This window comes from Lupinus angustifolius, chromosome LG02 (genome assembly GCF_001865875.1).
Source record: "Lupinus angustifolius cultivar Tanjil chromosome LG02, LupAngTanjil_v1.0, whole genome shotgun sequence".
Lineage (NCBI taxonomy): Eukaryota > Viridiplantae > Streptophyta > Magnoliopsida > Fabales > Fabaceae > Lupinus > Lupinus angustifolius.
In genome coordinates, this window is record NC_032010.1 from 2,181,097 (window position 1) to 2,197,152 (window position 16,056).

General features: G+C 31.7%; 1 protein-coding gene across 4 annotated transcripts in view; it reads right to left on the minus strand.

The window, feature by feature from the left end:
* Positions 8,554-16,056, minus strand: part of LOC109332174 (NHL repeat-containing protein 2) — a 15,630-nt gene continuing 8,127 nt past the window's right edge. For 2 of the 4 annotated variants that reach the window (XM_019567055.1, XM_019567046.1), the window contains 12 exons: positions 15,513-15,617; positions 15,279-15,343; positions 14,841-14,934; positions 14,490-14,647; positions 13,451-13,500; positions 13,238-13,359; positions 12,724-12,831; positions 12,069-12,161; positions 11,284-11,320; positions 9,644-9,891; positions 9,390-9,539; positions 8,554-8,865 (listed from right to left, as the gene is read on the minus strand). In XM_019567055.1, coding sequence (XP_019422600.1) covers positions 8,701-8,865; positions 9,390-9,539; positions 9,644-9,891; positions 11,284-11,320; positions 12,069-12,161; positions 12,724-12,831; positions 13,238-13,359; positions 13,451-13,500; positions 14,490-14,647; positions 14,841-14,934; positions 15,279-15,343; positions 15,513-15,617 — 1,395 coding nt within the window. In that variant the 3' untranslated portion in view covers positions 8,554-8,700. Of the gene's footprint in view, positions 8,866-9,389; positions 9,540-9,643; positions 9,892-11,283; positions 11,321-11,872; positions 11,904-12,068; positions 12,162-12,723; positions 12,832-13,237; positions 13,360-13,450; positions 13,501-14,489; positions 14,648-14,840; positions 14,935-15,278; positions 15,344-15,512; positions 15,618-16,056 lie in introns of those variants that run through there. The other 2 variants (XM_019567073.1, XM_019567065.1) reach the window with 2 other exon arrangements.

Sequence of the window (16,056 nt, forward strand, 5' to 3'; positions counted from 1 at the left end):
AGAGAATTAGACATTAAACGAGGAGGAGTCATATATTCGCTATGGTGGAGATTATTGTGTAGATTTCCTAAGGAGCGAGATATTTGTTTATTTCAATCAAGGTGGAGATTGTTGGGATTGTTTGAAATATATTATTATATGAAGTCCTACATTGCCCAGTATTAGAATAGAGTAGAATATCAATGTTACATATTGGACTCAAGTCTCTTGTTATAATGTGTATCATATATAAGCACCAAATAGGAACACCCCATGGGCAGGTAGGCCCATGAGTGTGCTAGGGTTTGTAATCCTCATTCTCTAATAATATTTTGGTAGCCGCTCAGCGCTCCCGGGGACGTAGGCGCAATTGGCCGAACCCCGTTAACAAATTTTCTTGTTTCTTCTGTTCTATTTATTCTATGCCTTTATTTGATTGTTTTTTACCAATGCTGCGCAATAATCACTTCCGCTGCACCAACAATAATATTGATAAGAGAACACCACCCCATAATAATAGAGAGATCACAATTAAGGTTCTCAGTACCCCATGTGTCTTGGTTCCTCCCGCAATATCCTAGCTTGCTTTGCAAAATAGTGAGTACACTCGTTTGATTATGGATAATATAGATATTTTTTTAAAGCAGAGGTCTAACTATACCCGAAATATATGTATATGGAGAAACATACAAATGTGGAACCAAGTTACATATTCCTAAAGTCGCGTATAAAGTGTATGTTGTCAATATATGAACATAAGTTCACACTTATGTGTATTTATGTTTTTATAAAAGTAAATCTAATTAATATATTGAATGGTTTGGGTAATATGTAAATTCTATTTATATTTCATACATTTGTTTATTTGCCCTTGAGGGAGATAATGCAATTATTATTAACGAAATATTATTGATGGGGAGCTAAGATACAATTAAATTGATAGTTGAGAGGAGGTCTATATAGTCTAATTGTTTCGATTGTTAAGAGGGTCTATGACTCAATTGTATTGACTGATGAAAGGTTCTATAATCCAATTATAATAATTATTGAGGAGATCTTACGATTTGTTGATTGGGCTGAACATGGACAAATGAATTATCAGTTGCATGAAGATGAACTTACTCCTAAAAACATCGTAAGACATTTGTACAAACTCGGGGCGCCGTATGAAGGGCAGACTCCTCCGATAGGTGTGTTGTGTAAAAATTCTTAATCATAGGCTAAGGGTTTGATCCAATTAATGTCAAATATGTAAATTGAATGTATTATTATTTATTTGAGATTTATCTTATATTTGATCAGGTATATCCACAATTTTCTGCTTTTTTATGTAAGTGGAAAGGTTGTATTTATCTTTGTACAATTATCTTAAGATTTTTTAGATGAGTATTATGACCTTTGAAAGATTATTCAATAACTTATGATATTTTATTTATTTTAAATGAGTTATTTTATCGAGTATCACACAACTAAGTAAATCTATATCTTCTAAAAATGAGTTTTATTTCAAACATAAGATTTAAAATAAACTATAAGCCCAACATAAAATTATTAAATTATTCATAATTTTAGTTGTACTTATGAGAATTCGCATTAAAAAAAATTATAAGTTTAATATTTTTCATAACTATTTAGTGAGTAATATCTCCTATATAATTTATTTAGCTAGCATTATTTTCATTTTAATTTCAATTTGAATACTTTTGTTAGAATAACTTTTATCATGAAATATATTAATCATATTATCTTTTTGTTCGTTTCATCACTTATTGTTGGAACATGATTTTTTGAAAATCATTAGTGAGAACTTTTGGGTGTGAAATCTAAAAAATTCCTAAGTCCCACATAGAAGAAAAGTTTTGAATAAAAAAAAAACAAGTCTCAAGTCCCACACATTGGAGAGATGAGGAACATGAAAAAAAAAATCTCATGTTATAAATAGAAGTTTTCTTCCTTCATTATAACTTGCCCCAAGTTGAATGTGCTTTCATTCAACTTTTTATTTCTCCCTCATATTTTCCGCCGATACATTTCCGGCAAACTTCTCCCCCTTTCTTTTTGTGACACTAAGAATTGGCATATGCAGCCAAATTGTGGGAATTTCGAGAACTGATACTGGTAGTCAGTATTGAGGGGAAAAAATTGGCACGAGTAGCCAAATTGTGGGCATTTCGAGAATTGACACTAGTAGTCAGTATCGTGGTAAGAGAATTGGCACGGGTAGTCATATTGTTGGTATTTCGAGAATTAGCATTGTTAGCCATATTGTGGTGGGTGTATTCGAGATCGGTTCTTATAGTGCAGTAAGAATTCGATAACAGATACTGTTTTATCCAGGGGACGGCGTGGTTGATAATCTGATTATACATTTTGAACAGTGTCACGAAACGTCTTAAAGAGAATAACTTGGTCGTGACTCAGCTAGTAAATATTATTTCTTGTCATTTATAATTATTACAAGGTATAGTAACAACACTTATTCCTAACTCTGATATATTTACCTTACCTTCTATTCTTTTTAACACTTTTATCCTTTTATCATCAACTGTACAACTCTTATCCTATTATATGTATATATTTCCACAGTATAGCAACATTTCTTATGTTGCCTAAACTTTATAATACATATATTCTTATAATGTATACCTACCAGATATATTACATAAATATGTCACATGTTTAACGCATTACTTAAGTTATTATTTATTTTTAATAATATTATATATAATTTCACCACATAGTTTTTTTATTTATATATTTTTATTTACTTTCTGATTGTGGGTTATCCTAACAATCCTTATCTATTTCATTCAAGTTTTTGGAAGCCCGAAGAGTCTTGTAGATTAGGAAACTCCCATAAAAAATTGTATCCAGTTAAGAGTCCTAAATATTTTCTTGACAATGTATAGAGTTTTATATGTTTTTACTTGCTAGAAATATGTATGTTTGAATTTGTAATTGTTTACCATAATAAGAGGTACTAGCCCATTGGATGATATCATCTTGAGAGGTTATTAAATAATTATATTTAAATACATGTCAATATTAAGGAATACTTTTTTTAAGTTATTATTTGTTTTTTAATAATGTTATATATGATTCCACCACATAGTTTTTATTATTTATATTTTTTTTTTATTGTGAGTTATCCTAACAATCCTTATTTATACATAGATATATTGATGATCTTATCTTCATTTTGCTTTAACGCATTATTTTTTTAAATATCTAATCCCTTACACCTAGATGTGCTTATCCTACTACCCCAATTACATTTATTAAATGGTTGCATACTTTTTTAAATATCTCACGGATGTTCTATCTCTCTACATATATGTTTTCATTTACCTAATGTTCACACTCTATCTTTGTCTTACATACAAATGACCTCTACTTATCTTATTCGTATAAATAAAAAAGTATACATATGGGAAACTTTAATCCATCTCTTGTTGGGCATACATGTTCTACCGCACCCAATCACATATTGTCAATTATTATGATATTTCATCTTTATTTTAGGTGAAAATATTGTTTATTTGTTCCTTTATTTATTATTAGGTAAATTTTGTCTTACTTTAATATTTATTTTAAAGGAGATGAAATTGGTTTTTAGAAAGGTAAATCTTGTTTTTATGTCTCTTTTAATGATATATTAAAGTGTTTTGGATCTTTTTAAATTGGTGGTGGTTAGGTCATCAGTTGATCAGTGTGATGCATGGCTCAAGTGGATGTTACCTGTGATGTTCATGATGGTGCATCAATATTAAAATTATAAGATAAAGCGGTTAAGGTAAAGGAGATGACCATTGGGGTCTTAGAGTATTTCACTCAAGTTCTCTAATGCCTATAAAATCATTTAATGTGGGATTTCACGTCTTAAACCAAAACCTTAAGACATTAGTTCTATGGGCTTTTCCTTCTTATAAACTTTTTCATTCCTCCCCGCATATCCAATGTGGGACTTCACACTTGAATAAACCCAACAAATACATGCGAGTATTTATGCAAATTTGATCATTGTTTTATATGCCTATATTCTAAATGTTTGATTGCTTATTTTGGTTAATTTTTATAGCTTGTTGTTATTGTATATTTTTGTATGTTTGTGGAAAACTTGTAATTTTGAAAATATTAAAATTACAATTTTTATGGTTTTAATTGTTGTGTTGATATGAAATATATATATATATATTTGAAATTAGGGTTTAAGTGGACATGAGAAAGTCATAAGTTGTTGTGAGGGGTATGAAAATTTTTATATAGGAATTAGAATTAAGTATTAAGTGTTAGAATGAAAAAATAATTAATTTGTATGATTAGGAAAAATAGTAACTAGTATATAAAGAATAAAAAATAAGAGCATATGAGAATTAGTAATTTGAGAAAAGAATAAAATATGCTCTTGGGTTTGTTTGTGATTGGAGATAATACCTTATGAAATACTTTGCTTTATAAAAGATAGATATTCTTAAGTTCTCTTTGTGGTTAAGGATGAACAATGGAGTTGGTTGAGAGGCTATGGCTAAACACATACTTGAAAGTGTAGTAATGTTTAGGGCTTTTTCCATTGATATTAGGTCATTGAGTTAGCATCTTGAGCTTGTCTTGAGGAAAGGACATAGTAAAAAATATTGAGGCTGAGACGATTAACTTAGGAGATAAATTTTGAAAAGATTGAATTTATTGAGAACCTATGGCTATTCACACACCTAAAAGTATAGGTCTTTATCAAAGTATATTAAGGTCTAGTCAGAAAACCAACATTAAAACTACTATAAGGTGGATACTTCCAAATTTTACAACCCTGCATGCAAACAATGTAGAGTAGTTCATAACCATGGCCATTATGCGTTTAGAGGCAACATCCCATGACTCACATAAGGCTATACTCATATTCATCAAATATACGTCTAGAAGAAAACGCTCTGAATTATTTGGGAGAGATGAGAATTGCATTTCACATCTTCATAAGTTATGTAAATGACGATTAGTCAACAACCAGGTCATGACAAGAAACACTTCCTTGATATCAATAAATAAATATAAAATGAAACCGTAATAGCATTAAAAATCATTTCTAGTTGTCCATAAATAGGAATATTATCGATATTGTTTAATCTTTGAAGACTATTATGCAAGTTCATTTCTTCTTCCTTCTCTACATAATATATGTGTTCTCTTTTCTCTCTCCGTGACTCCACTTGGTATATTTATTGGGTGTCATGTTTTTGTCTTCTACTTAAGTGATCTAGTGTTATTCTTTTCTTTTTCTCTTTCTCTTAAAATGCTTTTATATATAAATTTGAGTGCATGGCAAACTAAAAGATATGTAAACATTCACAAACACTAAATAATTTTCATGAAATATTACTAATCTATTAAACTCTTCAACTTTAGAGTGCATTCCATAACTTCAATAAAATAACCTAACACCACTCTATCACAACACTTCAACTTCATCATAATCACCTCCAACACTAACATCATTTGACCCAAACGATATCTCCTTGACAACTTAAAAAGTAAACATCATTAGTAAAATGAAGACTCAATTCTAACACAACAATATAAAGGGTATAAAGGACCCGGCTACTATATTGTGTCCATTTTCTAACAACAAGCCACAATATACGATGTTTCTTTCTCGAATATGGATCATCTACATTAATGGAGAGGCAAGTCCTTAAAAAACTAAAGAAAATTTAACATGTAATGACATATATATCCTTCTAAATATAACAAAGTAATATATTTGTCATTAAAAATATGAAGAAAGTGAAGTACTTATCTCTCCATTAATGGAAAGAATCCCTATTCTTCTTTCTCACTAGGTCGAAATGGATGACTCTAAGGGAAGCAAGCTAAGCAAATACCATCATCAGCATACTCAAACTAAGAAGTGGTTGTTGTTTTCATCGCAGTTCCTGTCACCTATGTCCCCATTTAGTTTTGAATATGTAGTTTGATCCTTCAAACAATTTATATGTATTAATTCGGTTCCTAAAAATTTAAATGATTTAATATATATACACTGACAGTGTAAGTGTTTTTTACACTGTCAGCAAATATCCATCATTCATATGTTAGCTATCATTGACTTTGAAACAAAAATATTACAAGTCAGCGGTGGATAATATGCTGACAGTGTAAAAAATTTACAGAGTCAATGCATAGATTTTAAACTCAAATTTAAAAACCCTAAAATAATCTCTTAAATTATCAAATGTTAATCAAATTAACTATTTTAATATTTTGATGACCCTAACACTAACTATTTTAATTTATATTCATGATATATAAATACTAGTTTGAATTATTATTTTTCCCGGCATCAATTTGTTAAATATAAAAACAAAATTTTAAGGACCAAAAATCTTTAGTTTTTTTTATAAAAAAAGATGCCCCTTTGGACTCACCTCTCACGTTGTGGCTAGGTTCCATCGTAATTGTTCACATCTCTAAAGTCCTGAGAATATCGTGTACATGATCCTACATTATTGATTCACACCTTCATCTTAGCCCCGACCTAGCTCAACTGCTCCTTTAGCTTCCATGAGATTATACTATATTAGAGTATATTATATTGAGTGAAATTATACAAACTACCCTTCACTTTTTTACACCTAACAAACCTCCAATCATTTTTATACTTTCATTACACAGATCACCCCTGCATAAGAAATAAGTGTGATCTTTTAAACAAAAAATGTGATAAATGCAATTAAGTTGAACAAAACATGATATATTATAGAGATAAGTCCAAATAAAATATGAGTCAATATCTCTTTATTATTTTTGGTTCATTACACTATATTATAAGAGCGATTTAAACAATATTTCTTTAGAATTGTTGATGCATTTTGTAACAAAAAACAATAAAATACATTGATTTGTATATTATTTGGACTTAACTACCCAATATATCATGTTTTGTTTAACTTAATTACATTTATCACATTTTTTGTTTAAAAGATTACACTTATTTCTTATGCAGGTGTGGTCAATGGAATGAAAGTATAAAAAACTAGGGGATGTTTGTGTAGCTATAGAAAAAATGATGGGTAATTTGTGTAATTTCACTAAAACTCAGGGGTCAGTGTAATTTACTCTATATTATATTGTGTTACAAAAAAGAATAAAGAAAGCTTAGGTGATGATAGAAAATTGGAAATGAAGCTGTAAAGATCAGATCAGTCTCACATAAACATGCTAGGGAACTTTGCCTCTTTGAAAGAGACATGCTTTATTGTCTAATCTCTTCTAGGAATTGATGGTAATGAGTTTTGAACTTTGACAAAATGAAAATTATCAAAAATTACTCGTTACTAGTCTAAACTTAGTGGTTTTAAATATTCAATATACTCAGTATCACCATTATGTACATTTTTTATTGAACTCGTCATGCTTCACCAATCAACAGATACATCAATTTAATCCTTTCTTTTGTATCATGAAGATATTCCTTTTACAACTGAAAATTACCTTCAGTTTACCTCAAAAGGTATTAAATTGATACTGATTTTAATCAACAAAGAGCATTGCAAATATTCATCTGAACAAACTGAAAATGGACACATTATTGATGGACAAAAATAAGGTTTTTGTCACATGATTATGAATGTTTGACCATGACAATGGTGCAGAAATTCATTTGCCATGTCTCTTCTCAGAATACCCAAAGAGGAAGCACAATTGGATACAAAAAGGTTATTTACTCTGCATTTTAATCTGGATTAGGTAACCAAAAGGTTACCCACTTTTTTTTTTGATCCGCAAATAGTTTCCAATTAGAATGCGATGAATTAAATTAATAGTATCTGACAATAATGGATTCGCTCCAATAATGATACATGTAATGCAACCTTCTAAGTCAACAACAAAGAAGAATATTCATCCCTTACAGAATTATCAATTCTCAAATTTTGCTTCAGCTAAATTTTTATCTAGTGTTTTTGACAGTTTATAAAATGTATTAGATGTGTAAAAAGAATAGGGTTATGAACAGGATATTCTACATCTAATTATTATTTATTATAATCTTAATAAGCAGAATATTTTCTTGTCTGTCAATAACTCAATATAGAGATGATGATCAAGCATAGGAATAAACCCACTAAGTCCTGCTTTACACCAAAGTACAACACATTTGTTAGCCAGAGGTCTAACTTGGGATTTGGTGAAACTAATGAGCTACACTATTGTTAAATATTAGTATAACCCTTCTACCAAACATGGCTGTTTCTACAAACTATTGAATTGCTTCACTTGCTTGCATAGGTGGCTGATCTACTTATGTGCATCACCTAGGAATAATGAATGAAACAATATGTATGTTCTATTATTCACCATCCTAGCATCATAATATGAATAAAACGTGAACCGGTGCTGCCTTGGAAGCCAATGCATTCCTTGCTTATCCACCAAGCAATCATCTATACTACTATGAAGGGAATTAGTAGTTAAATAATGTAATTTTGTCTTGCCCTATTTTATACTTACCAAGAATTTATAATTCTTTATTATGTCCTATACTTATTATCTATATGGGGATTGGGGAATGCTAACTTATGTAATGAAAAGAAGTAAGCTGTTCTTGGAATATGTTGCATGTAGTTTCCGAATAAATACTTTTTAGTACTGATTAACAGGACCCATTATCTGTTGCAAAAATGAGCAAGAAATAGAAAGGGTGCTCAAAATAAAACCTGGATTACAGTATCACAGGGCAACTGGCCGCAGTGAGCTGCTGGTTAAAGTTTTTGGCTTCACAAAATGTGCAAGGGTGACGTCCGCTTTGGTAGAGTTAGGAGCTCCCTCTCGGAAAGGGACCTCAAACAGCAATGATTGATACAAACAAACCTCATCTTCCTTGCAATAGTAAACCTGCAAAGGAGTGAATTATATATATTTTATTCATTGATGCTCTTAGGGTTTGTCCATTACAATCAACAGCTATATGAGATGGATTTATAAGTTTTGTTATACCCTCCTATAAATATCTCCTACAAGTCTTCCTAATACTGAATAAGAAAGTATTAAATGCAGCATGTCCAATTTTGTTGGAATATATGAAGCATTCAATGTTTTCTTTATTTAGTAATAGAAGATATGTAGTAGGAAGTTGTGGGAGGATATAATATTTTTTCGGTTTATAATCACAACAGCATAGTACAGCCAAAAAATTAATGTGAGGCTTGGAACTAGATAATTAAGCCCCTCAACATTAGAATCAGCAACTGCTAAAGCTTCTATCCATATTTCTGATATTAACTTTTTCTTGCTCGTTTTGTCACACATACATTAAATTCAAATAAAGATTTGAGTTTGACACTTAAGAAAAGATTTGGAAGCTTGAAGCAAACTATTTTAGTTTAGACACAAGTCCCAGTTTCTATAATGAGGCATACCTTAATATTAATTCTTGCCATTGAAGCAGAGTTAGAGGATCTCTTAAAGTGAAGGGTCGCAGATCCTTCTGGATTAAGGAATCCATCTAGGAGATCAATATTCACAGCATCTTCAGGCTCAATATCAACACTAAATCTACTGCGTGCTTCCTGCAATGGAATTTTTGGGCAGTATTCAAAGAAATATTTAGTCTAGTTGTATGCAAAGAATTGAATTACAGCAAGTGTTTAAAAGAGAGGAGGATGGTGAGGACCTTCGAGAAATGATACTCATTTGGTAATGATATTTCAATAGACAGGTTTCCCTCATTGGATGAAATGGCATCGATGTTAATGGTTTCAGTGTCAGCTGATGTTCGTCTCCTGAGACGTTTAAAAGATCTCAATTTTGGTTTAGGAGGCTGAAAACCTTTAAGCTCTAAGGTACTGAGTGCATATTCATCATTGTTCAAATCTAGATATCGAATTAAGCTGTTGTTTGTGTCGGCTATGAATAGTCTCCCTGAAAATGAAACAAAAATTGTATTCCCAAGCTTAAGCTCATTTTACACAAGAATTGGATGAACATCTGCAAAATCCGTTTACAAGATATCTACTTGTACAACAAAAAGTAAGTTTATGCATGTCATAGTTATGCATAAGGGGGTGATAATTATGCCAACTGTACTTTATGTATTTATAATTGTGAGATTGTAATGGAGGTATTAGGGTTTAATTCCCCTGTGCCATTGTAACTTAGCGATGGATATTTGTTATGAAAGTTTCAAAACAGCAACAACCTGGCCAACATATAGCCAGCAGAAATATAACAGGATATAAACAGCATGACCTATGTAAAGATTTAGAGCCACTTTCTTAATAAAATACTTAAAAACAATGTTTTAAAAATGTACTACTTTGTACTTCAAGCTTAATCAAATGGAGTTTGTGAGAAGGGTGGGATAGGAAAGGCCAGAAATGGTGTCAAGGTAGGAAATTTATACAGTACAGTTAAGTCTGTTTTCAATTAAGAGACAGAAGTTGTGTATAACATGAGAAAAATGTCGATAAACTAGTCATGCAGAGAGACTACAAAGGACTACTGGTCTAGATTTTAATAACGCTCATTCTTTGTGAAAGAGTTCACCATTTTTTCTGGTTAAAAAGTTCAAGATTTTAGTAATGCTCACTTGACATTTCTGTCATGCAAATAACTCAGTATAAGTGCAGGTAACAATGATTTATGATAGAGCATTATGACGACATTCTATCCTTGTAGCCGACCCCACCTAGTGGATTAAGGCTTGATTGTTGATTAAGTGCCGGGAACAATGGGTAGGCAGTAACCCTGCCTCAGCAATCACAGGTCATACAATTTCCCATGTGGTGAATTAAGGCAGTGAATGTAGGGTGTATCATGTGAGTATTGCCTTATTTTGAGAGGTGAGAAGAGAAAATCTGGACCATTCAATCTCACATGGATGCTTATGATTGAAAGTTACTTAAAAATCATATGACCACTTAAAAAAGTCATATGGCTTGAAGTTCCAATCATGACCATACATGAACGGTACATTGGTCAATATTGACTCCTCCCTCTCTCTCTATATATATATATATGATAGGAGTGTGTATTTTGAGATCAAAGGAACAAATCTTGAATGTACAACCATACATGGATAATCAAAACTAAAAGGTATTGAATGGTCTAATGACCACTTACATAGGTCACATGCATTTATATTTCAATATTAACTATTCAACTAAAATCCAATGATAAAGATTTGCTCCTTTGACCTCTCACAATAACAGAGTTCTCACTTGATATCAATCCTATATAGATAATAAGTTTGGATGATCTCTTCAATTCATTAACATTTATGTATTGAATTAATTGCAGATAAAAGAGCAGTACCATTGTCCCCTTCAACAATTCCTGATGGTTCAGAAAGCTGCAAGAGCATTGATAAATATGTTAACATATATCTGTGGCTATTAGGTAAGAAAGACTTCATTTGTTTTACTTCATTCTGCTGACACTTATTTGCGTGGCCATTTAAATATTTAGATTTTTTCTACATCATGGGGAATGACATATACGATCCAACTCAGTCAGTTTTGCAATCTTAACTAGCATAGCTTTCACCACATGTACCCTTTTAATTTTTTACATAAAATAAGATACCTTTCTAGAGGATGAGCCTAGGTGCAACGGTAAGGTTGCTCGCCTTGTATTTTTTTAAAATAAGATATCATTCTAGAAGAAACCAAGAGAAAACACAACTAACAAAAAGCAAGTAAACCACATAAACAGAATAAATCCATCAATGCCTGCGACATATATGAAGATAGCATAACTATTATTAAATATCATTAAACAACATCAATATTTTTATGGTGATTCTCTTTAAATCCCTATGGTAAATAAACAACTTGCAGAAGAATAACACTGACACGAGTGCATCAGATATTCCAAAACCTAGGAGAATTGGTTGCTATTTTTTAGAAACTTGTCATTTATAGCGCTTGATCAGCCTGTGTAAATGCAAACCTATGCATTATATCTATATGTGAAGCCACCAAAATTGTTTCATTAAAATCATTAATTTAACCATTTAAAAAGAGGATATAAAATGAAAGTTATATGTTTCAAACTAGGAGATGATTTTGGTAGATAAGGGCACATCATGTTTTACCAACCTGAGCTGTCACAGCTGTCCCATCCTTGAAACCAGCTTTTCCTGTCCCTGCAATGGTGCTAACTCTTTTACTAGTTGGGTCAAACTTCTTGATCTGAAATATCGAAATATAACAGAAAAAAGTTAGTTTCTCAGGTTATGGGAGCTAAAGCCTGGCCAGCCAATTAATAATTTTGTGTCATTCTAATGTAGTTATAAACTGTAGGCTACTACACCTCCGAGAGATAAGTTTGATGAAAAAATTCATATTTTTACTAGAAATTTAAGAATTAAATCAAGAGTAGGTCATATTTTCACATCAAAACGTTACTCTAGGTATTTGATATTTAAAGTTTAAAACCTGCAAATGCACATGAAATATTGATTCCTAAGTCCTAATAGCAACTTGCAGATTGACCAGTCAATCCTTGCAATACTAGAACAATAATTAAGAATGAGAGAAGTGTTTGAAACTACAGCGAAAACTCAGAAAACTGGAAAATGTTGTGAAGACTTGACAAAAGGAACAAGTCAAATATGCTAACATAAAAAGTCCATTCTTAAGTTTTATAGTCTGTAATATACAATAGATTTTTCCCATTGGTGTTTTCTCTAAGATATATTGTGCATGCAAGAGCCATAACAATCTCAAATGTAACTTGTTCTGAACTATTTACCTTGTGATTGTAGCTATCTGTGATATAAATTTCACCATGCTTTGTACACACAACCCCTAATGGATGTTGGAAAAGTACTTCAGAGCCTATTCCATCTTGGTCACCAAACTGAAAAAGAGAGCATAAATGTAGGTTACCAGGAGAAAGGAATTTTAAAGAGAGAATATAAATATATGATTGAACATTTGTGTAGCCCTGTTTATGGAGAATGAAGAACATTTGTATCATTCCTAATCTCATTTACTGAAATGTTTTTCCCTTCCTAGAAAGGCAAGGGCAACCAGGTGCTATAAAGCTACTGCTAAGCACAGGGTCAGGGAACGGTAGAACCTACATGATGGGTCTGTAATTAAATTGCTTCTTATACAACAGCAACCAAGTCTTAATCCCACTAGATGAGGTCGGCTATTTAAACTATTTCTGATAATGAAATTTAATCATAGAAGAAAAAGTAGAGGTGAAAAATGAAGACGGAAAACTATATAATCAGCTTCTGAAGTCATACTGAAACTACCTTAAACAAGTTGTCAGAGAATATTGGGTCACCACCAGCTAGCAACCGAGATCCTCCTGTTTTCAGATTAACGGCTCGAATGGAACTACTCTCACTATCAGCTATGTAGATCTCCGCTAGATCTTATCATGCAAAATCATGTGAAACATTTTTACTACAAATCACAGTTGATGTAAATCGAAGTTTGGGAGAATTGTCAACACAACATGTTACCTCGAGACAATGAAAGACCAGAAGGTTGTGCAAATGATGTGCTTGTAGAACTATTTCAGTTTAAAAAACAAATAAATATTAATCATAAGTTTTTAGAGTTTCTAGCTGAAAACTCACAACAGAACACATGGGATGAATTGGACTTCACAATTTAAAAACCATGGTTCAACCAAGCAAAAAAACACATATCTGTCTAAGAAGAACTAATAATAAAGTCACCATTGACATTAGAATCAGTCAATTATCCCCTTAAAATAGGGTGATAAAATTCAGGTTTGAGTTTCTCATCTCATTTTTTTTAAAGAGCATCCCCGAATTTTTCACCAGTTTCATATTCCCTTAAATTGGTCCAATTTACCAATTCCTAAAAAATGGTCCAATTGAGAGATTCATTCCAAACACCTTATATAATAATTATACGATCAAGTAGGTATAATAATCATTGTGGAAACTTTTGAATTCATGTTGATATTGTTAACGTTCCATCTCTAAACTAATTGACAATGAGAAAAATAGTCCAACGAGTATTTAAACCACACACCCGAGATAATGAGGTTGGTGATGTAAAACTTACTTCCTAGGATCCCCCTCCACAAAAGCCTATTGAACCAGACTATAGGTTATCTTTAACCTAAGATGAACAGGCATCTTTTGGGCTCTGATACCATATTAAGTTCCCATCTCAAAATCAATTAACAATGAGAGGAGTAGCCCAACATGTATGTAAACAACACCCAAGACAATAAAGCAGACAATGTGGGACTTGCTTCCCAACATATAGGCAAGAAAAGATATGAGTGTATATTCGCTAGAGAAGCAAACAGACAATGCAAGATTTGATGCAGAAATATCACTTTTGAATTATGATTTTGATATCAAATCATATCAGATAGATATGCATATTGCATAATGACTGTAAAACAGTAGAACATATTATCCGAGCATTATGGTATTCAAAGGTCTCTATAATAGAGTCCGCCGAAGAAAATCTTAAATGTAAATATAAAGTTTGAAATTATGTGGTTCGTTTGACGAATACCTTGATCCATTTAAATTTCTTTCATAACCATCTCCACTAAATGCCCTCGTAATTCCATCCAATATATCATGCTCCCAAATCTGATGTTGGCCAGCCATGGCAATATAAACTTTTTCTTCAATTGGATGAAAGCAGACATCCCAAGGGGAATTAAGAAGCTGAAAAAAGGGGGAAAACTGAGGATTCTAACTTTGTGGTCCATTTAAGGAGCAAATCAGAATTGGAATATATAATGAAAAGACAATGCTAAAAAATTAAGAAATTCAACTTTGTTATCATATTAAATTCCTAGCTATTTATCATTGCAGATGCTCTTCGTTCTAAAAAAAATTAAATAATCAATTTTGCTACCTGTGTGTCTCCTTTTCCTCCTCCAATATAATCAGACCCCTTTGTCCCATTTCCAGCAAGAGTACGCACTTTCTCATCAACAAAATCAATTTCCCTTTACAACAGTGCAGATATTGAACAGCAAGTCATTACTGTAGAAGTTACTAAATTGACCCATTGAACTCGCATTAATATGAGTATTACACCAAAGTTTTGCTTTTATCAAATGAAAACACCAAAAAAAAAACTCAAACTCTTTGAGAATGAAGTTATGCGCAGATCAGTAATTTTGATATTTTGAAGTAGACATGGCAGTTCACAAAGCAAGAATCTCTTAAATGTTTCTATGATTCAAATAACTATTTAAATATCCATTATGTTAGCACAGATGCAAATAAAATAGAGAGGAACAAGAATGAAAATCAAACATGGTTTTCAGCATCTGAAGCTATCATGTACCTTAAAGCATGATTTTCGGTGTCTGCGACATAAAGGATATTTTTCTTTGGATTATAAGCAAGGCCCTAGAGAAACAAAAACAATAGAAATATGATATGTTAAAAAAGGAGAAAATTTTAGAGTGATATCAATCTCATATCGACAAAATGGAAGATGCTACAATTAAGTGAGAGCTAAATACACTAGAAGCTCAATTGTGTATTTCCTTTTGTTTTTGGTCTTTTAACTTCATACCTGAGGACGGTTGAAGGTGGCATCATCAAAGGAACCATCCTGCAAACCTTCCTCCCCGCTGCTCCCAATTTGTACAACAAAATTCCCATCGAGGTCAGTAACAACCTGAATAACAAATATGGCCAGGTGGCTTATTGATAATTTTAGAAATTAAAATAAAATACAACTTAGTTTCATAAGCAAACAAGGAAGTTTTTAAAAGCAATGTGCATTATCCGAATGAAATATGGCAGTTATGGATTTAGAGTTTAATTTAGAGTTACTTGGGAATTAAGGGTTTAATTATCAGTTATTTGAGTGTTGGGAATTCTGGGAATAGTTGTTTGGATCTAGGGAAACCCTATCCATGGTTCAATTAGGACTACAATTCATATTCTGGATTCAGATTTTTAAAATTGAATTGCTTTATGCAAGTAGATTTGTTTGAGTTGTCTATATGAGCCATATTATTCCACAAACTTCATTTTTATGATTGAATTTGACTTGGAATATTTTGTGCTTCATTCTCATAGCAGGTAAAAATGCCCCATGTGTGGTGGTGGTG